Genomic DNA, 21,323 nt, shown 5'->3' with positions numbered 1-21,323 from the left:
GGAAGGGATGGGAGGAAGAGGTTGGAAGGGAGATGGGAAGGGAACAGGAGGAGGCAGAGGGGCTCCACCAAGGAAGCCTCTTGGCTTGGTGGGGTGTGAGGCCGGGCCTCGTGGGGCGGGGCCTTGGGGAGCAGGGCTGGGATGCTCCAGTGCCGTGGCGGTGGTTTCCGGGGCTGTGGTTTCAGGTGTGTGCTGTGTGACCGCAGGGCAGGTGCCTCCAGCAGGGCCTTGCTCCGCCTGTATCTGAGCTGCCCCACAGGATGCCAACTGTGTGGTGAGCACGCACACACTCACACCCACGCCGCTCACTCGCCGCCTCCTCGCAGAGGAAGGGTCCCTCCAAGGTTGGGCTTTCCTGAGAAGCTGGCAGGAATCGCGAATATGCTTGAAAATAATAAAACCTGTCTTCTGGAAACAACTGCTCCCCACTCAGCCTCCCCGGCGGCTCTCCTCCAAGCATTTGCAAGAAGAGCCGGATCCCCTAGAGGGCAACAGAGGACTGAGTGCCCCAGGAGAGGGCGGCCAGGTGACCTGAGACAGCCTCCCCACGAGACAGCCTCCCCACGAGACAGCCTCCCCACAGCCCCCACCCCTTAGACACGGTGCCTGCTGTGGGCGGGGGGCACAGCCAGGGTCTCACTTAGAAGGATATCATGTGCCCTCGACTACACCTCCATGTGACAGATGAGGAAACCGAGGCCCCGGCGGTGAAGCTCCCTGTCCACAGTCACACAGCAAATTAGGAACCTGCGTCTCCAGAGCTCCCTTCGGTCCTGGGGTCCCTCCGATATGAGTGGCATGGCAGGGCCTTGGCACTCAGGCCCCCCCCACCCCAAATCCCTTTGCCTTGCTTCATGCCCTTAAGCCTACCGGAGCTGGGCTCTGGCTCTCTGTAAGTGTGTGCCCGAGAGAACACGGGACAGGGCCGGCGCCCCGAGCCCACAGGCCCCTTCTCATGGGCCCCCACCGCCCCAGCCTTCCACCCTCTGGCCGCTGCCCAGGTCCGCGGAGCCCCAGACCCGCGCTCTTCAGCCACACAAGGGCAAGGCCCGCGAGGCCTGGAGGAGGAAGGAGGTCCGCGGCTGCTGGCAGCCGGGCCTGCTCTTCACCCAGCAGGGGCAGCAAACCCCAGGTTCTAATTAGCGGCTTCTGGAACATCCAAGTGCCCTGGGTGAAGGAAATGTGTTTCCTAATTGGCCCCCTGCCGGGTGTCAGTCAGAGAGCGGGGATTACGCAGCCTCCGAGGGAGCCCCTGCCCAGCCTGCCCTGGCCCGCCCGGCCTGGCGGCCTCCCCTGCTCTCTCATTCCCAGGCCAGCTCCCTCCTGCCCTCCCGCTACTGGTCACCTTCTCCCTGGGCTGGCCCAAGTCTGTGTGGGAGGGACACCCCCTTACACACCTTCTCAGGGGGGCCAGGGGCCCAACACAGGACACATGGGAGATTCCCCATAGACGCCAGCAGAGCCCACTGGAGGCCTTGCCCCAGCCTCAGAGAAACCCGTGGGCCTGGCATTGTCCTCAGGGCCCCCCGCCAGCCCCTGTGGGGGCACTCACTCCTCTATGACCAAGCACACTCCCCGAGGCCCTGCCACCCCACCCTACAGGGCTCCTCTGAGCCCTCCGCAGAGGCCTGTGAAATCCCTTTCCAGACACTGTTCTTGGCCTGCCTCCTGCCTGAACACACAGGCTGAGCTGAGGATGGGGAGGACTCCCCAACTTTTTATTTTTTGTTTTTTTTTGAGACAGAGTCTCACTCTGTTGCTCAGGCTGGAGTGCAACGGCACGATCTCAGCTCACTGCAACCTCCACCTTCCAGGTTCAAACAATTCTCCTGCCTCAGCCTCCCTGGGTTTACAGGTGCACACCACCACACCCAGCTAATTTTTTGTATTTTTAATAGAGACGGGGTTTCACTATGTTGGCCAGACTGGTTTCAAACTCCTGACCTCGTGATCCGCCCACCTCGGCCTCCTGAAGTGCCCCCAACTTTTAAGTGACCACAAGAGTCCCAGGAACAGTCCTGGAACCAGAAACACCACACCACCCCCAGGACTGAGGAATCACAGGGAGAGCGTCAGTCCTGGCTGTGGAGTCACAGGCTTGGAGTGTGGTGAGGACATGAAGGCTAGTGGTGCCAGAGCCCCAGCCCCCATCAGCTCCCTGGGGGGATCCCACTGTGCCCCTCCACCCCACCCCCGCCTGCTGTTCCTCCAGCCTTGTCTTGCAGCAGAAATGTGGACAGCTGGGTGACGCACCTGGGCCGTGGGTGTGGGGGCAGGAGCCGGGTGACCACCATTAGGTCTAGAAAGGTGAGCACACAGGGCTGGCCCGCAGCCCTCTGGAGGAATTGTGATGGGAAGGAAAAGCTCAAGGAAGGCTGCTGTGGAAGGGGCGGGAGGCCGGGCCACTCCCTGGCTGGGTAACTGGGCAAGTCATCTCACCCAGCCAGGCCCGTGTCACTGCCTATGACCCAAGCAACCTGAAGCCCGCCGTCCCTGCCACCTGCTTCGCTGATAACCCATGAGGGAGTCGGGTGTCGGGCAAAGGGAAGGCTGAGTCAGGGAACAGAGGGTCCGATGGCACCCTGAGGCTCTGCCCCACCCTTCCCCGCCCCAAGAGAGATGCCCCCCCCATTGCCCAGGGCAGCCACAACAGGGCAGGGCGCAGGGAAGGCCTAAGGGGCTCCTTCGAGTCTACGAAAGGAGGGTGTCAGGTTCGGCAGACAGAGAGGGGCTGCCTGAAGAGAAGAGGTGAGGGGCCAGGAGAGCTCTGAGGGGCCAAGGTGCCCCCTGGAATATTGTTGGGGAGGCAGAATTCACTGGAAGGAACAAAGTCAGAGGACAAGAAAACCAGGTTGAGTCAAGTAGAATCCAGTGGAACACAGGATCAGTTTTGGGCCCTTTTACAAGCCCTATTTTCATGATTTCATGATTAAAGAACAGAGCAGAGGCTGTGGGTCAGTGCCTTCCTCCTTGCTCCTAGCTGCCTCTCCACAGTGTAGCTGCTTAAAGAGTTCTTCAAGACTAAAACCAAACCAAATAGGCGATCAAAACAATCCATCCCCCAAGCAAGCCCACCTATTCCTCTCCCTTCCCCTCCTACCTCCTTGCCGAGGTTACCCCTAGGCCTTGTGCAGGGAAGGATGGGGAGAGGAGAAGCACAGGGCTTTCCCTCTGCGACCCGTTAACTCCTCCGGGCCCGCCGCTTTGCTAGGAGGACAGTGCTGCGGTGCCCAGGTCCAAAGCCTAGGAAAGCTGCAAGAGCCTTGGGCGTCCTGCTCAAGTCCTCATCTCACAAGAGGGCTGCCTAGGGGAGTGGAGAGAGGCCTGCCCCATGGCCCACCTAACAGTCCCCAGGGGACACTGAAGACCCAGGGCTGGGAGGATGCAGTCCCTGCAGCTCAGGGGCCATATGAGCTCCTTTCTTTCTTTTTTTTGAGACAGAGTCTCACTCTGTCGCCCAGGCCAGTCTGGAGTGCAGTCATGTGATCTCAGCTCACTGCAACCTCTGCTTCCCAGATTCAAGGGATTCTCCTGCCTCAGCCTCCCGAGTAGCTGAGATTACAGGTGTGCATCACCACGCCCAGCTAATTTTTGTATTTTTAGTAGAGACCAGGTTTCATCATGTTGGCCAGGCTGGTCTCAAATATTCACCCTCAGGTGATCTGCCCACCTCGGCCTCCCAAAGTGCTGGGATTACAGGCGTGAGCCACCACACCCAGCCCTGAGCGCCTTTCAAAACAACCCAGGGCCCCTACTTTCCTGGCTTGGAGACGCATTTCCTTTATCTTAAAGTAATTGCAAGTTTCATTTCTAAATCTAGGTTTATTTTCCCGTGGGAGGTGGAAGTTTCCGCACTGCCCTGGGATGTATACAGCTTAACGCAGCTTTTAGGAACTGACTGTAGACCCCTGAAGGGCCTTGAACTTTGATGCCCATAGCCTGGCAGCTTCTGAATTGATGCATAATACCTGCCAGCTGCTCTTCTTCACCCTGTAGGAGGCCAGAAGGCCTGTGGGGAATGGGGCTGAATTACTGGGGTCTTACCCTGGCTTCAGTGTGTGTGTAGGGAGTGTGCGTATGAACTCTCACTCACATACACACACACACACAATAAACGAGAACATTTTAGAAGTTCTCCAGATTCCTTTAGATACCTTTGGGCCTCGTCATTCATTTCACTGTGCTAAAAGGTCCTGACCACTGTCCTTATTAAAGAAGAAAGCCTTGTTCAAGCAGCTGGCCCAGTTAGGATCTCCATGAGGTCTGGGTCCCAGGGTAGGGCTGCCGGACCCCCACGGGGTCAGGGAAGGGACGGAGCTCAGATTCTGGATAGTGAGGCCTCCTCCACAGGTGGCCTTTGCTTCTCACCCCTCTTCTTCCACCGCCGTTTCCTCCCTCTTCCTCTTTCCTCACCAGCTTCCTTTGGACGCAGAGGTCACTGTTTGCTGGGAGCCTGTTAGGCACCCGTGCTCTGTCCTCCCCGTATACACTCAGCAAGTGGCATCATCTCCATCTTACATATAAGGAAACTGAGGCTCAGGTAAGCAATGGGACTCATCCCAGATCCCCTGAGAAGCATATGATTAGGACAGCCTTGGGAAGCTGAGCAGAACAGAGAGGTCGTTCTGCCTTCCCAGAGGTGGCCAGGAGGTGCTGGGGCTGGCAGGGCCACTGAGGGGATAGAGGCTGCACCTCCTGGGGTCAGTTAAAGATGGGACAGGAAAGATGGACTATGTCCAGCTGGAGTGAGGAGGAGGATGGAGGGAGGTGGGCAGATGTAGACTTCCGTGGGCCCAGAACTGGGGGGGCCAGCCCCAGGCTCAATCCCTGGCCCACCAGGTCAAGGAGAGGCCCCGTGCTAGAAAGAACCAGGCCTGGATTCAGGAGTCCTGGGCCTGGGGCTCCTTCCCGGCCTATGGTGGGGGCCTCAGCCACCCACATGGATGCCCTGGCTGTATGCGGGGGCCTTGCCAGTGGTCAGCTGGACAATGCTTTCAGGGTTTCTGTTTGCGTCCCCCATTCTGAAGAGCCCCTACCACCAGCCCCAGCTCTTCACACACACCTGCCCGCTGGCCACTGCGGGGCCCTCCTCCTGCAGGCTCCCAGACTATCTCCACTCTCCACGACCACTGTGAGAGCAAGGGGACAGGACACACCCTTCCCGGGAAGGGAGCCTGAGGTCACAGGTGACAAGCAATCTCTGCAGGTGGCCCCCAGGACTGTCTGCCCCATAGGTCTGGGCAGTGGAACTCCCGGTGCATGGGAATGAGTGGTGAGCCGTTTACAGCGCCGACTCCCGGTCCCGCTACAGCCTGGCGGAACACTGGAAATGCACCGGGGAGCTCCCAGCCCTTGTCTGATGCCCAGAGAGCTTCCCTTTGAGCCACGTGGAATCGGGTCAAATCCCCGCAGTATGATGCAGACACAGAAGACCACAGAGGTAAAGCCACTGGTCTGTGGCCACACAGCCCATCAGCGGCAGAGTCAAAGCCAGAGGCCAGCCTGGGTGTCCCAGCCTCAGGAGGGTGAAGGGGAGAAACCAGGCCGCTGGGCTCCTCATGCCCCCGTCTCTGAGGGCCAAGGAGGAAAAGATGAGAAATTCCCAGGATGAGAAATTCCCAGGCGTGGGATCTGTCCGGCTAGTTCCCATCAGTCACAGGGTCTTCACGACCAACACCCATCGGGGGCCAGCTGCACCCCAGCCCCAGCGCCTCGCTGGTCACGTGGCCCCCTCCCATCCTCCCCAGACAAGGGGACTCTCACTCACCATAGTCCTTCTTGCAGTACTTTTTCATGTTAATCTTCAGCTTCCCCTTGGAGGCCTTGCAGTAGGAATCGCAGTCTGCAGGGGGGTGGCGGGGGGAGCACAGACAAAAACTAATTAGGCTGGCGATGAATAGGCTGGCGGGCAGAGTAGGAGGCCGCCTCCCTAAATAGCCAGAGGCCTGTGATACCCATGGGCCAGGCCGGGCGGGCAGGCGGCCATTCAGGAAAGGCCTGGGCTTCTAAAGAGGCCTGAGGGACAAAGAGCCCCCGTCTGACCCACCCACCCCCTCCCTGGCCTGACGAATCCTTTAGCCACCGCCTGCAACCACCCTGGCCTCCGTGAGAGTCTCGGGGGGCTCCTGCCACCCAGGGCTTCTGAGCACCACACAGATTCTCCCTATTCTTAAGACTCAACTGGAGCCTGATTAAAGCCGATAGAGGCCTCATTGTCACCCCGCGCCCTGGGTCTGTGTCAGGCGCTGGCTTTCATGGTGCAGAGCCTCTGGCTGGGGTCAGGCCTCAACAAAAGAGGTCACAGGGGAAATTAGCAGCCCATGAAGCATTAGGAAACCCCTTTGGTGTCCACTCTACTGCAGTGTGCAAATAAAATGCCCCACGAAGACGAGTTCAGTTCTAATGGGCCCTACTGCTGAGAGGCAGGGCTGCTGGGCCTGCGTCCACTGGGTATCACTGGGGGATTCCAGGGCCCAACCGAGAGCCAAGCAGGATGTGGAGGGCACCAGGGCCTGCCAGCCCTTGGGCCTGTGTCAACCCCCAAATGCAGCTTCCCACTTCAGCCCAACCATGGCTTTTCCCTGCCAGCCATCGCTATTCTTTGAACAAGGAGACACAACTCCTTCGCCAAGTCTGTGTGTGACAGCTTCACGTGATGGCACAGCCCACCACAGAGGCTCAGCAAATCTCCCCCAGTCTGCCCTGCCCCCAGCACTCAGCAGGCAGGATCTCATTCAATTCTCACAACCCTTCTTTGATGTGTAGGTATCATTCCCATTCCACAGACAAGAAGACTGAGGCTCAAAGAGGGTAAGCCACCTGCCCAGTGCACTCTGGGTAGCTACTGCCAAGGCTGGCCTGAGATGCCAAGATCCCTGCACTCTTGGTTAGGCGATACTCTGACAGATTCCCCCTCAGTGTGAGCAGAGGTGAGCTCAGAGCCAGGGATGAGGAATGCCCTGTATTTTAGCAATTCCCAGACTGCCTGGGGGAAGACCAGCCAGGCTGGCCAGCGGGGAGGAGCGGGGAGCTGCAGGGGGCCCAGCCTGTTCTAGAAGCAGTGGTGGCATGGGTTGATGGAAGTTGGCTGGGTGTGTGTCCCAGTGAGGGATTAGGAAAAGAGGACCAGGAGGGGAAAGATTCAACACACACATGCACACACACGGGCGGCTGCTCCAGGGGCAGGTGGCAGCATCCTATCCCGCAGAAGGGAAAACGAAGGTCAAGGTAGGGGAGGAGTGATTTGTGTGGGAGCACAAGGGGAAGCCCAAGCAGGAAAGCAGAGGCCTCCCAGTGCCACCTGCACCCCAACCCAGGACTTAGATCTGCAGGGAGTGTTCAGGGAGACCTCTCCAGGGCTGGCCTCTGGCCTGTGAAGGCCGCTGACTCCATCGAGGTCCTGAGATACATTGACTGGTGCCTCAATGAAGATCAATGCAGCTCCATCCCACTACCTTGGGGACCATGGGTGTGGTAGCCTCCCACTGCTTCCTGTGCCAGCCTCTTAGGGGCCCCAGTTAGGAACCAGTCTCAGGAAATGGGAGAAAAACAGCCCTGCTTCCTGCTCCCTATGATCTGAGCCCTCGGAGCCCCTTCACGACACCCCTGCTCCATGGCACTGGTGGCCACAGTCCCCATCCCTCCTGCCATCTGGATAGCAGCTTGGTTACTACAGTAGGGATTTCTTGGGGTGCAGGGACTGGGCTGTCCAGAGAGAGTGGCCCTCACTCTACTGTGGCCAAGCCTGAGAGGTTGGGATGAAAGTGACGGCAGCCCAAACACTCAAGTCAACGGCACCATCAGCACCATCAACACCGCGGCCGCGCTTCCCTGTGGGGAACAGCCGCTCTGGGCCACATCTTTGCCAGCTCAGGGATAGATGACGCTCACAATAAAGCCACTGCTGGGGCTGAACCCAGGTTGTGCATAAGTCCTGGCGATTCTGCGTGAGCTGGCTGAAATCCCTTCCTGCTTTCTCCACTTAGGGAAGCGAATTGGAATGCAAGTGGTGCCGAGTGACGTTCTTGCAGGGGTGGCCTTCAATCCACTCTCCTTGCAATTTTTTTTTTTTTTACAAAAGCCATCATCCCACACCAGCACTTTCATTTCCAATCAGGAGGAAATCCCTTTCACCGGCCTCCTCACCATGGGCCAAGGTGCACCTCTCCATCTCAGCCTTGTAGATAGCATAGGCTGTGGCAGAGGGGGTGCCTTTGAGCATGTCAGCTCTTCTGAGCCTCATCGCATGCTTTGAGGGAGGGACTGCGGTGCCTAGCTTAGAACTGAGAGCTCAGAAAGGTTCCAGAGCAGCCCGCCCAAGGTAAGCCCCACCCCGGGGGGGCGGGGCAGGAAGAAGGCAGATGAGTCCTGGGACAGCCTGCCCCTGTCCCTTCAGCGTCACTGTCCCAGCCTAGAAACCTCTACAGCGCTTCTCTCCAGAGCCAAGTGTCTACCTGGGACAGAGACTGCCCTAGAATGTGTGGCATCCATCACTGCCTAATTAGATCGCACTCACAGGCCCTGCTTGACAAATCCCAGTCATCACCATGAATATCCAGTCTGTACCTCACTAATGGCAGCTACTCTCACGATCCTAATGAGGCGCTGGGCACTGTTCTCACGGTTGATGAACTCGTCTTGGCCCTTCAATCAGGCCCCATTTTATAGATGAGACTCTAAGGCACAGAGACATTGGTGACTCACCGGCTCAAGGTCGTGTGCCCAATGAGGCAGTCTGGCAGCCCAGTCCCTGCTCTTAACCTCCTGCTCCCAGTCCTGGCTATGCAGTGGCATCACGATGCCTGGGTCCCACTCCCAGGACTTTCTGATTTCTTTGTCTTAGGGAATGGCCAGAGTGTCTGAATTTTTAATGTTCCCCAGATGGTTCTAAAGCACAGCCAGGGTTAGAACCACAGTCTGAACCAACTGTGAGAGATGGGGACAGTCTCCACACCCATGATTTGCACAGAGCACCCAGTGTGGCAGAGGAAAGATCCAGAGAAGGTGGCTGCTGAGTCAAACTGGAGAGTGCTCACAGGGAGAACCTCAGGCTGCTTGCCCTTACAGAAAATGACATCAACCTCTGAGCATTTGGAGTTGCGTTTGCTTTTTTTTTTTTTTTTTTTTGGTGTCTTTCCTTTCTGTCAGCTGGAAATTCTTGTCAGATCAGTGTGCTTGTTGCAAAATGTCCCCTATGCCCTTCAGATTTGCTAGGAAAACAAAGACCAAGCTTGCTAGAATTGTATGTAAAATACAGGTAACTTGGCTTGGAAGGAGAGGCTGAAATGTTCTCCTTTGGGTAAAGTGAATAACCTTCAGAACATGGACACTGTGACAGCTATTTGGCTGTTTGTGGACTCTTTGTTTAGGTTGTATTCCAGATAGCTGAGGTCACTGGACAATGCCCCCGAATAAGGAAAATGTTACTGTACGTTCTCTCTCTATGGTACACACAAAGCTACAGAGAGTGCTTCAAGATGGACAAACCACAGCTTTAAAATGCAGCTTTGACTCCTTCTTCAAACTGGCATCTATTTGGCAGCATCTCATGTAGCTCCTCCTTGTTTTGTTCCAAAACAGCCATAAAGACAATGAGAAAACCTGAACATTCACACTAGTGCCAAAAACGAAACTGATGATGACCCAACGCTGGGATCTGGGAGCAATCTCTAGTAATTAAAGGCAGATGGTGGTGGACTAAGCAAAACCTGTTCAGGTTTTACCTCAGGACACAGCTCTTTGTCTGATGAGCAGAAAGGTCCAGAAAAAAGGGAGGAGGACACAGTGACAAAGACCAGAGAACAAATAAGCAGGAAGTGAGTGGGGGCAGTGGGGACGATCCCTCCTCCAGGGAGGGGAAGTTTCAGGACCACTAGGGACCAGAAGGACAGCAGTACAGCAAAGATGACACCTTATATTTCCTTTTTTTTTTTTTTTTTGAGACGGAGTCACGCCCTGTCTGTCATCCAGACTGGAGTGCAATGGCATGATCTTGGCTCACTGCAACCTTCGCCTCCTGGGTTCAAGCGATTCTCCTGCCCCAGCCTCCCAAGTAGCTAGGACTATAGGCACACACCAGCTCGTCCACCTAATTTTTTGTATCTTTAGTGGAGACAGGGTTTCACCAAGTTGGCCAGGCTGGTCTCGAACTCCTGACCTCATGATCCACCCGCCTTAGCCTCCCAAAGTGCCAGAATTACAGGCGTGAGCCACCGCACCCAGTCTCACCTTGTATTTCTATCTAAATCATTGCAGAGAATCAGAAAATCAGGCAACGCAGAGAAAGGAAGAGCACTACCTCCACAGAGCAGAAGGAAATCCAGGGAAAGGATGGTAGGAACCAGGAGCTGAAGACAGAGCTGTGCGCCTTCCTGGCCATCCTCCTTAAATCTGAGATGGGAATGCAGCCATTGCACCAGTACATGGATCTGCAATTTTTTTCTTCTTCAAAGGACCAAACAGTGAATACTTTAGGCATAGGGGACCATACAGTTGCTGTCACAACTATTCATCTTTGTCACTGTAGCTTAAAAACAGCCATACACAATAGGTGTACATGCCAAATGGGCATGGCAGACTAAAAAGACTAAAATGACAAAGCCTCTATGAACTAGGAGAAGAAAGGCAGTAAGGGAGATGAAACTGAGCTGAAACAAAAAGGGCGATGCATAAAAGAAAGAGTTGGAAAAAGATGAAACCCCTGTAGCACAATTAAAATCCCCTTCAGAAAGGCTGGGTGTGCTCTCACACCTGTAATCCCAGCACTTGGGAGGCCGAGGCAGGAAGATCACTTGAGGCTAGGAGTTCAAGACCAGCCTGGGCAATGCTGCAAAATTCCGTCCCTTAAAAAAATGAAATAAAACAAACAAAAAGACCATAGCCGGGCGTGATGGTTACTTGGGAGGATGAGGTGGGAGTATCGCTTGAGCCCAGGAGTTTGAGATTATAGTGAGCTGTGACTGCACCACTGCACTTTAGCCTGAGTGACAGAGTAAAACCCTGTCTCTAAAAATAAATAAGTAATCCACTTTGAAAGCAGCAAAGATTCATGATACTGTAGAAAACTGATCCAGAAACATGGAGAATAAATTGGAGAAACTCTTACAAAATTTAGAGGAAAAAGACAACCTACATATTTAGAAGGAAAGGGCTCACTGAAGTTTTCCAAAAATCAACAAAAGGGGACCAACATCCAGACACATCTTTGCAAAACATATGAAATACCAGGACAAGAAAACAATATATACAGATTAAACAACAACAACAACAACAACAAGCCAGTGAGATGATCATGGAGCAATGTCTATAAGGTCTTAAAGGGAAAAATTTGTGACCTAAGATTTTTATACCTAGCTAGACTGTCTTATACTATATAGGCCACAATAAAGCAAAGACATTCTCAAATGTGCAAGGGCTCAGAAAATGTTCCAATTATGCATCCTTTTTGAAATAAATACTTGAGAATGTTTTCCAACCAACTATGAAATGAGTCAAAAGTAAGAGTTTACAGGGGAAAGTGATGGCATAAACACAAGGTGATGTGATTGACATCTCTGTGCTTACTGGTGATGAAAACTGAAACCAGTAAACATAGAGATGCCAAATTTGGTTCTTAAACATAATGCAAATATCAAAATTATTTTTAACTGTTTGAAAGGGAACATCAGTGGCTCTGTCTCCTTCTCTGTCCCCATGTGTGTATGTATGTGTGTGTGTGTGTGTGTATCTATCTAGCTATGTATATATAAAATATTTAAATTTAGTTTGAAACTTCAGATCATATTAAAAACTATGAAGTAGAATGAGGTGGGGAATAAAACCCTTTGTCTTAAGTATAGACAATGTAAAAAATGCTATTTCATGCTCGATTCTGACAAGTAAGAGCTATTAGATCAACTAATGCTTCTGAAAAACCCAAAGATAATCACAGAACTCTGGAGAAAACGATATAAGTTATAGGTAATATGCCAAAAGATAAAACAGAAAAAATGAAAAATATAAAAAGCAATTATGATAAATTAAGATCACAGAAGAGCAACCACTAAAGACAAAACAATGAAGGTAAATGGATCCAACTGCTCTACTGAAAAACTGAATTTAAAACAGAGTACTGTTTAAGGGGAATATAACCAAATAAAATGATTTTCTTTTTGAGATGGAGTCTCACTGTGTTGCCCAGGCTGGAGTGCAGTGGCGTGATCTCAGCTCACTGCAGCCTCCACCTCCTGGGTTCAAGCGATTCTCCTGCCTCAGCCTCCTGAGTAGCTGGGACTACAGGCGCTTGTCACCACACCCAGCTAATTTTTTGTATTTTTAGTAGAGACGTGGTTTCACCGTGTTAGCCAGGATGGTCTCGATCTCCTGACCTTGGGATCCACCTGCTTCAGCCTCCCCAAGTGCTGGGATTACAGGTGTGAGCCACCGCGCCTGGCCTAAAGTGATTTTTTTTTTTAGATGGAGTCTCACACTGTCGCCTAGGCTGGAGTGCAGTGGCACGATCTCAGCTCACTGCAAACTCCACCTCCCAGGTTCACGCCATTCTCCTGCCTTAGCCTCCCGAGTAGCTGGGACTACAGGCGCCTGCCACCATGCCTAGTTAATTTTTTGTATTTTTAGTAGAGACGGGGTTTCACCGTGTTAGCCAGGATGGTCTCGATCTCCTAACCTCGTGATCCGCCTGCCTCAGCCTCCCAAAGTGCTGGGATTACAGGCGTGAGCCACTGCACCCAGCCTAAAGTGATTTTTTTTAAGAGCTCACAACTTAAGCAGCAGCAAGGGTGTATCAGCAAATGAAAACAAGAAACGAACCAAGAGTGGAAATGTTAGTATCAGCAAAGTAGAATTCAAGGCAAGCATGTTTATAGTGGAAAAAGAACATCACCTAGTAATTAAACAAGGATTTTTTGACGTAGAATAACATCTCATTGAAATATATTAAGCAAAAATCAATAGTAATACAAAATGAAACAGACAGAAATCCTTAGTGAAAGAATGCTAAATTAATCCCAAGAAGCGAAAACTATACAAGCCACATTTCCTGACCACAATGATATTATTTGTTATTAAAGAAGAAATAATGAAAATAAATGAAATGCATTCAATTCTAGAAGCTAGAAAATGAGCAAAACAAAACCGAAAGAAAGCAAAAGGAATGAATTAATAACAACAGAAGTAGAAATATAGTAGAATACAGAAAAAATACATAAATACATCCAGGAACTGATTCTTTGAAAAGCCCAAATACAAACTAAAAGAAAAAAAAAAAGACAAAACACTGTCATGTTTAACTACAAATAAAAGAAAGAAAACGGAACTTTAAGAAGTAACAAGAAATAAATTACAAGGCTAGTATATACAACTTTAGCCTAAAAATCTTGGAAATCTGAATGAAATGCAAAATGTTAGGAAAACATAAAGAAGCAAGTTAAACTGAGTAAGAGACATGGAATCTGAACAGATAAATAGTCATGAGAGATGTCTGGATAGAGATGGTTTCAGAAATAGGTCCATGTAAACATTTAAAGGACAAATCAATTTCATGCTATTTGATCTGTTCAGAAACACAGAAAAAGATGGACAGCTATTAAGATGAAACAGATGACAGTGCTAAAAACGGACCATTTTGCAACTTTAAAAAAGCAGTTTTATATGATTCAGCCTTGATATAAAAGCTGGCATAACCATATATACACACAGACTATATGGGCCAATTGATCAGCCTCATTTACCAGGAGACCCAACGTTTTATGCCCCACAGTTTCCCATCCTACCCCCACCCAGCCGCTGGGACCCCATCCACCCTGCCAGGACACACTTGCTCCATGCAGGAGTAACAAGTAAAGAGTAGGCAGAACGCCCTGCTGCCCTGCTCTCTCAGGGGAGCCTCTGGAGCTAGGATTGAAGGCACAGGTAAATACTGGCAGCTCTGCAGGAGGTCCTGCACCAGGGCTGCCCTTCTATCTCACTCTACTACCCAAAAAGAGACAGAAGCTGCCAGGGCTGGACACAGGCACTGCCTGGCCCCCTACTCGGACGTGCTCTGTCCCAGGGAGAGCCACTGAGACCTGGAGGCCACCATCTGCCTGGCTCGCAGCAGGCCCATCCTGGCTGGCTGGCTGGCATCCTGGCTCCTCCTGGGAGCAGCCTACCCTCCCTTTTATTCCTCCCACCTGCTCCCCTGACCGACCCACAGCCAAGAGCCAAGAGGTGGCCTGCAGGCCCAATCCCAGCGGCCGAGACCGTCGTGCCTCTTCCTCCACCTTGGGTAGCTGGCCCCTCTGGTCTGCCTCCTGTGCCCCAGGTGCCAAAATCCTGCTGAGCCGGCCTGCTCGCCGGATCGAGGCTCATCTCTGAGCATATGGCAGGCAGAGCCCGGCGGCCACGGTTGAAGCCAGGGGCACCGCATCTGGCACCTCCCCTTGGAGCAGGGCGGGGAGCTGGCAAAGGTCTCGCTCTCAGCAGCCCTGGCCCACTCGCTCACAACACCTCTGCCGCTCTGCTTCTGGGCTGTCGGGCTTGGGAAGGTGGGGCAGGGGGTGTAATGAGTGAGGGACACCCAGCCAACATGGTCTGTCCTCCCAGGGCAGAGAAACCTGGAAGGGTTGGGTAAGTTGCAGACGCCAAGGGCTGGGCGTAGGGGAGGAGCCCCTGGTTCTCCCTGGTCCAGGGTGAAAGAGTTTAAGGGGAGAAGGGCTGGGGCTAACAGGGGCGCCCAGCCAGCTCTGTCCATTTCGGCTGGGCCATTCTGCCCACCAGCAAGTGACAAAAGGCAAATGAGGCCAGTCTGCCCAGAAAGTATGTTTGGTGTTGCCTGATCTAGAACCAGAAAGCTGCATGGAATCTCCGTGGCCAGAGAGTCCAGGTTTCCATGTGTTCGGTTTTCAAGGTGCCGCAGGCATCCGTGGGTTTCATAAGGGCCATCATGCGCGAGGCATGATGAGAATGGAGGACACACTCCCCAGGAAGCTGGCTCTCACCTCTTGGTCCTAGGCTGCAGGTGACTTCGTGACTTGCCCCACCCTGCCCCAGGTAAGACCACCTTCTTACCACCCTCACCAACAGCACCTCATCCAGGGGTAGAGCCACCTGTCAGGGAGAGCTGGGCCCACAGGCAGATCTCTAGCGCCCACCCATCTCTCTAAGCCTGTACTAGTCTCGCTGACCCAATCCATCACCCTCAAGCCCTACTTGCCTCAAAAGCAAAATGCTCATTTGACTTTGGGCCTTGGGGGCAGAAAGGCTAACGATGCCCCCAAATGAAGCATCTTCTAGCAATGGGCTGGCCAAGGAGCTTAGCAACCTATGGAAGTAAGGGCCTAGAAGAAAGCCCAAAATGTTTGTAACACAGGAAGCCAAGGACTGGTGTCTTTCACATATAAAGAACTCTTCTGAATCACTAAGAAAAAGACAGCAACCAAAAATTCAAAGGGAAGGAACAGGCCATTCACAAAAGAGGAAATAAAAAGGTAACAAAGAGATGCACCCATGTTCAATCTCAAATTATCAAAGAAACAAAACATAAACCAACAAGAATATAGCGCTTCTGCCTAGCAAACTGGTGAAGGCAAGCATACACACACTCACACGATATGGCTGGGGCACAGATTAAAATATGAACTTTCCCGAGCGTGGCTGGCATTGAGTGTCAAAACCCTGAGAACATACACATGCATACTCCAACACAGCAACCGCACTTCTAGGAATTTATCATCCACTCATTCAAAAGTTTGACGAAGCACTTCCCACATGAACAGCTCTGGGAGGCACTGGGTGTTCCCCAAGGCTAATGGAGCAGTGGGTGGCATCACAGCAGGAGGGGAGAGGCCAACAGCACGAGTGTCATCACTCCCATTCCTCACGGTGACACTCAGGAAATGATGACAGTGAGCCGAGCACACTGGGAGAGAATGCGTGGGGGCAGGGGGCACAGGTGGAGACCTACTTAGACCCATCCCAGGAGGTGACACTCAGATGACAAGGGATCAGCCCCAGGAAGTGCAGGGAGGAGCATCCCAGCACTCGGCAGGTGCAAAGGCCCCAGGGCAGGAAGGTGTGAGAAACCAAAAGGAGGGGAGACTGGAGCTGGCAAAAGCTGGGGTTTGCCCAGCCAGAGATGAGGCTTACAGTTTGCAGGGAGTCCCTAGGGCCTTTTCAACAATGGCAGGGGTTTGGATTTTATTCTAGAAGAATAGCATGTGCCAGAAATGTTGGGTGGTGGGCCTGTGGCTGGTTTTTATACTCTTGCTTTATTGTCTTAGGTATATTTTAAAATTTACTGCAATGAGGATACAATTCTTGTGTTAGAAAGAAAGAAACACTAAAAATAGTCTAAGGTGAGGCTTTTTTTTTTTTTTTTTTTTTTTTTTCAGATGGAGCCTCACTCTGTAGCCCAAGCTGGAGTGCAGTAGTGTGATCTTGGCTCACTGCAACCTCCACCTCCCAGGTTCAAGCAATTCTCCCGCCTCAACCTCCCAAGTAGCTGGGATTACAGGCACCTGCCATCATGCACAGCTAATTTTTGTATTTTTGTAGAGATGGGGTTTCACCATGTTGGCCAAGTTGGTCTTGAACTCCTGACCTCAGGTGATCCGCTTGCCTCAGCCTCCCGAAGTGTTGGGATTACAGATGTGAGCGACCAGCCGAGGTGAGGCTCTTCTTAGTGAGAATGAGGACCATTTACTTACAAGGGGTGGGAATCCTATAGTAAATGACATCTGTATTCAACAAAGTGACATTTCTATTCCCAATCTATAGAGCTTCTGCTGCGGAGAAGTGCTACCCCCTCCCCAGGAGACAGCAGAAGAGTGTGTGTGTGTGTGTGTGAGTGTGTGTGTGTGTGTGTGTACACGCATGTGTCTGTGTGTGTGAGGTTTCATCCTCTCCCTGAATGCCAACTGTGTGCATGGTAAGGTGGCTGGGAGTGAGGACAGTGCCATAGCCATGGTGGCTGTAGACAGCTCCCTGAGGGGTAGCCCATGAACGAGACCTAAACGGTGCAAAGGAGGCGGGGCAGGAAGGTCTGAGGGAAGAGGATTCCAAGCAGGAGGAGCAGCCTGTGCAAAGGCCCTGAAGCAGGACCCAGCTCGGCATGGTTCAGGGACTGGATGAAAATTGGAGTTCCTTGCACGGACGGAAGGACAGGGGCAGCAGCTGAGAGATGAGTCCCAGAGCTTGAGGGGCCATGTGAGCTGGATAGGGTTTGACTTCTTTTTTAAATGTCATGCAAAGCCACCCCAGGGGCCTGGCCTGGCCCAGGTCACCTAGGGCTGCTGGGTTTCATCACATAGGGCAGAGGCTGGCTTTTGCTCTCACCCTCTCAGGGACGGTGCCCTGACTGCCCAGGCCCCACCTCATGCCCAAGGTTACCAGAACGCGCTCTCCACTCCGTACCACAGTTACAAAGAGCCAGGGTCTGGCTCTCAGGAGCCTAGACTGTCATTCTGCTGCCTGAGCTACATTCTGTCTCAGGGACTGCAAATACGTATTCAGGTGAGGAAGCATGGATGTGAGTTTTTTATACCGGCAAACTGAAGCACTGGGTCCTCTTCCTGCACCAAGCTGGGGTCCTCGGGGCTTCGCTGGTCAGAGGGGGCCCTGGTGCCCTGGCCCCCACCAAGTGCTGCCCAGGGAAGCCCTGCCCTTTCTTTCTGCTGCCTCCCTAGTTGTGGCCACCTTCTCAGATGGTTCCCTTTGGTGCACCAACAGGGGCAGAGGCAGGCTCCTGGAGGTGCACACAGCTGTGCAATGCACACCCAGGGCCAAGGCCTTCCTTCCTGTATACTGTCTGCTAGAGAGCCACCCACTGGGACAGCCTCAAACACCAGGCCTGGGTCTGACAGGTCCGCTCTGGCCCCCTGCAATATCGATTTTCCTTTCCTCCTCAAGAGCAAACCCTAATGTCTCCAATCTAGAATACTCTTCTTCAAAGATTCCCTTGCAGCTCACCGTGGCCATGAATCTACTTCTGGCCCCAGGACATAAGTGGAAATCTACTGAGCAGGGCTGCAGGGAAAGGGTTCACATCATCCAACCTACGATCTGGGGTCATTCACCATTCCAAGTTCTTCATCAGTAAAATGTGGTAGTGATGATGGTCTTAACTGCTACCCATTCACAGGATTTAGGAGGAAATGACTATGGTGCCGTGAGATGGGTAAGGGGAGGTCAGAGATGGTCTCAGCTGTGTCCTGAAGGATGAGAAGGTGCTGCCAACTGCATGTGATGGGCTCCAGGTGGCCTCCGACTCTGCAGCTGAGAGTGGAGGGTGAATGATGGCGGGCCAGTGGAAAAGGCAGGGCCAGATTCTGGGGCCTCTTGAGGCCAGGAGGAGAGCTGAGATCTGAGATGCAGTGTCATGGGTCCAGTCTTTAGCAGATACAGGAAAATGGGTTGGTGTGGTGGGATCTGGGTGATGCAGCCCTGTCTCCGGACAGGAGCAAGGTCCCTTTCTTGGCTGTGCCACAGGCCTAGAGCCAGGCAGGGCTGGGGATGAAGAGTACATCAGGCCCACAGGGGCGTCTACTACTCCCCTGGAGTGCACGGTGGTAGAATCCTATTATTTGCAAAATAATATCTGGAAAAAATAGGACCTAAGCTCTTGGGTATTAGGAGAAGCCGGAGGCCAGGAATGCCTTTCCCCTTGGCACTTGTGCTTGGAATCTGTTCCTGTGCCACTTCCCTGTGTAGCCTTCCTCTCAGCCCCAGGCACAAGAAAACCTCCAGGTTCTTAGCGCCCATTTCCTGGTCTGGGATTTTCTGTCTGCCTCCTCCCCTGGCAAATTGGACCTTGGTGTCCCAGCACCTAGCACAGTGCAGGTCACCGCTGACTGCTCAGCGAACCCACTGGCACATACATTCTGGACAATAAGCTGACTGCGGTTGTCTCTGTGAGATACCAAAGCTGCCTGGACCAACGAACCCACAAACACAGGCTCCCCAAACAAAAGACGTCAGCCAGCACCCTTTGCAATTATTCTGATGATACCCCTGAGACAGCCTGGGTAAAGGGCTTAGGCTTTATTTATTTAGAGATGGAGTCTCGATCTGTTGCCTAGGGTGGAGTGCAATGGCATGATCTCAGCTCACTGCAACCTCCGCCTTCCAGGTTCAAGCGATTCTTCTGCCTCAGCCTCCCGAGTAGCTAGGATTACAGGCACACACCACTACGCCTGGCTAATTTTTGTATTTTTGGTAGAGATGGGGTTTCACCATATTGGCCAGGCTGGTCTCGAACTCCTGACCTCATGATCCACCTGCCTCGGCCTCCCAAAGTGCCGGGATTACAGGCGTAAGCCACCGCACCCAGCTGGTTTAGGCATCTTTTAAACCTGCCAAACTCTCTGACAACAAAGAGGGCACGAGTTGGGCTGGAGAGGGTTTGAGTGGCACCAGAAATCAGAAGGCCATGACACCTTTAACAGATGCACAGCTAATATCTGAAAAATAGGACCCTTGAGCTCTGAATCAGAAGGCTTTTCTGCAGGCCTCAGCCTGCTGTCTATGGGGTGTGGGGTGTTAGTTGGACAAGAACATCTCTTCCTGGACCCCAGGATACAATCCGCGGCTCCAGTGGCAATGGTCTCAGACTACTGATGAGCTTCAGGGCTGCAGGATGCTGGGAAGTGGAAAGGATCTAGCAGGACAGAGGGGGTGGCAGACAGGCGACCAAGGAACTCAAAATGCTGGCTCTGTGACTTACAAAGCTGTGTGTCCTTGGACACATTGCTGCACTTCTCTGAACCTCCGATTCCTCATTTATTAAGCGGGGGTGAGCGTTTATAACAATCTTTTAAAGTTCCAGCGAGATGAAGCCCGACATGACAGGCACTAAAAAATGTTGGCTCTCATTATCTTTACTCTAGTTTAGGAGCCATGGCAGAAAACCAATTTTATTGTATTACTGGCACATCCAATTATTTTAAACCCAAAGATATTTCTCACTCAAGTATGTCCTTGATGCACTGAATAATGGCTGACCTCTGGCTGTTCTGAAAAGCAACTCCATCTGTAGCGGATGTGGTTCCTTCACGGCACTTGTCACCCTGTGCAGTGATACATTTTTCAGTTTGGTTTGTTTATTGTATCTCTTCCTCCCCAAAGTGAAGTCTTCACTGCTGTATCCCCAGGGCCCGGGACACATAACAAACCCTCAATAAATATCTGTTGAGCAAGTTCAATAAAAACGGGCGCAGCTGCCACCACTGTGCGGCAGACAAAGTGACCCTCAGCCGAGCAATTCCGGCACTCCCCTACTCCAAAGGTGGAAGTCACCAGGCTTGAGTCTCTGTAAACAGCCGAAAAGTAAAGGCTCCAAGCAGGATTCGGAAGGGCAGAAAAAGGCAATTTTGGAAAATGCCGCAAAACTTAAAAAGCGAAGCTTGGAGAGTGTGGCTCCGTGCCTGGGGAGGAGAGCAGGAGCCGATAAATCTTCCCTCTCCAGGGAGGTTTGAAGGGCTTTGGTGTTTTGTTTGGACTTTAATAACACAGATCCTAAATCCACTGCCTTATGATGAAAATATATTTGCAGATTTAAAAATATGGGGCATTGGATTCTGAGGGCAGCTCTCACAGGAGGAGCCAGGAAGGTTCCGAGGCTGGGTGACCGCCTGAGGATGAAATCCCCTCCCAGGCTGCCTGGCCTGGAAGCCCATCCCGTGTCATTCCTGCCTAGTGCACCGGGACCCCCAAAGGGAAGGCACGGAGAGGCACGCTGGGGTGGACTTCTGGGAGGGGGCAAGCCTGCCAGGCTTTTTCTACCTGAGCCGCCCCAGCCCCCTCCCCCTGAGGGCAGAGCAGTCTGCAGCCTGGCTCAGGGGTGGGGTGGCCGGGCTGGGAGAGGTTGGGGGCTGCACTGACCGTGTGAGATGGGAGCTCAACCCCTCTTCTCCACTTGGAACAAGAGGGTGCAAATGAGTCCCCAGCAGGCTCTTTCTTTTTGCTGAACAAGATGGATTGGAAAACAAATTGGCTCAAATAAAGCATGTAATTAGATTAAAGCCTCTTGCCCAGAGCATTTGGGACTGCAAAAAGCCCTCCTGACTGGAGGCAGACCTCAGCTGGCTGAACCAGCTCCTGGACATCCAGAATTTTCTCTTGACCCTCAGCTGCTCAGCCCCAGTCCTCCCCAGCCAGTGTCAACTCTGCTGAGGAAATTGCTTCTACCGCGAAGTCACTCCAGACCCTGCTCTGCCACCAGTCCCAGACCTAGGGGTCACCCTGTTCCCAGCCTGCAGATGCTGCCTCAGCCTCAGAGGCATGCCCCAGTTGGAGCTCAGCCCGTCTGCAGCAGGAGCAACCGGAATGGTGATGAGTCTACACCTGCCAAG

The 21,323-nt window shown here is 52.7% G+C and overlaps 1 protein-coding gene across 2 annotated transcripts in view; it reads right to left on the bottom strand.

Annotated features, from left to right (window-relative positions):
- The window catches only part of NTN1 (netrin 1), a 219,208-nt gene that overhangs the window by 12,996 nt on the left and 184,889 nt on the right, over window positions 1-21,323 (bottom strand). For both annotated transcript variants that reach the window (XM_031003171.3, XM_055367486.2), the window contains exon 6: window positions 5,768-5,842. In XM_031003171.3, the coding sequence (XP_030859031.1) occupies window positions 5,768-5,842 (75 nt within the window). The remainder of the gene's footprint in view (window positions 1-5,767; window positions 5,843-21,323) is intronic.

The sequence above is a fragment of the Gorilla gorilla genome, chromosome 19, assembly GCF_029281585.2.
Source record: "Gorilla gorilla gorilla isolate KB3781 chromosome 19, NHGRI_mGorGor1-v2.1_pri, whole genome shotgun sequence".
In the NCBI taxonomy this organism is placed as follows: domain Eukaryota; kingdom Metazoa; phylum Chordata; class Mammalia; order Primates; family Hominidae; genus Gorilla; species Gorilla gorilla.
Note: the sequence above shows the minus strand (reverse complement) of the source record. Positions and strands in the feature narration are given on the sequence as shown.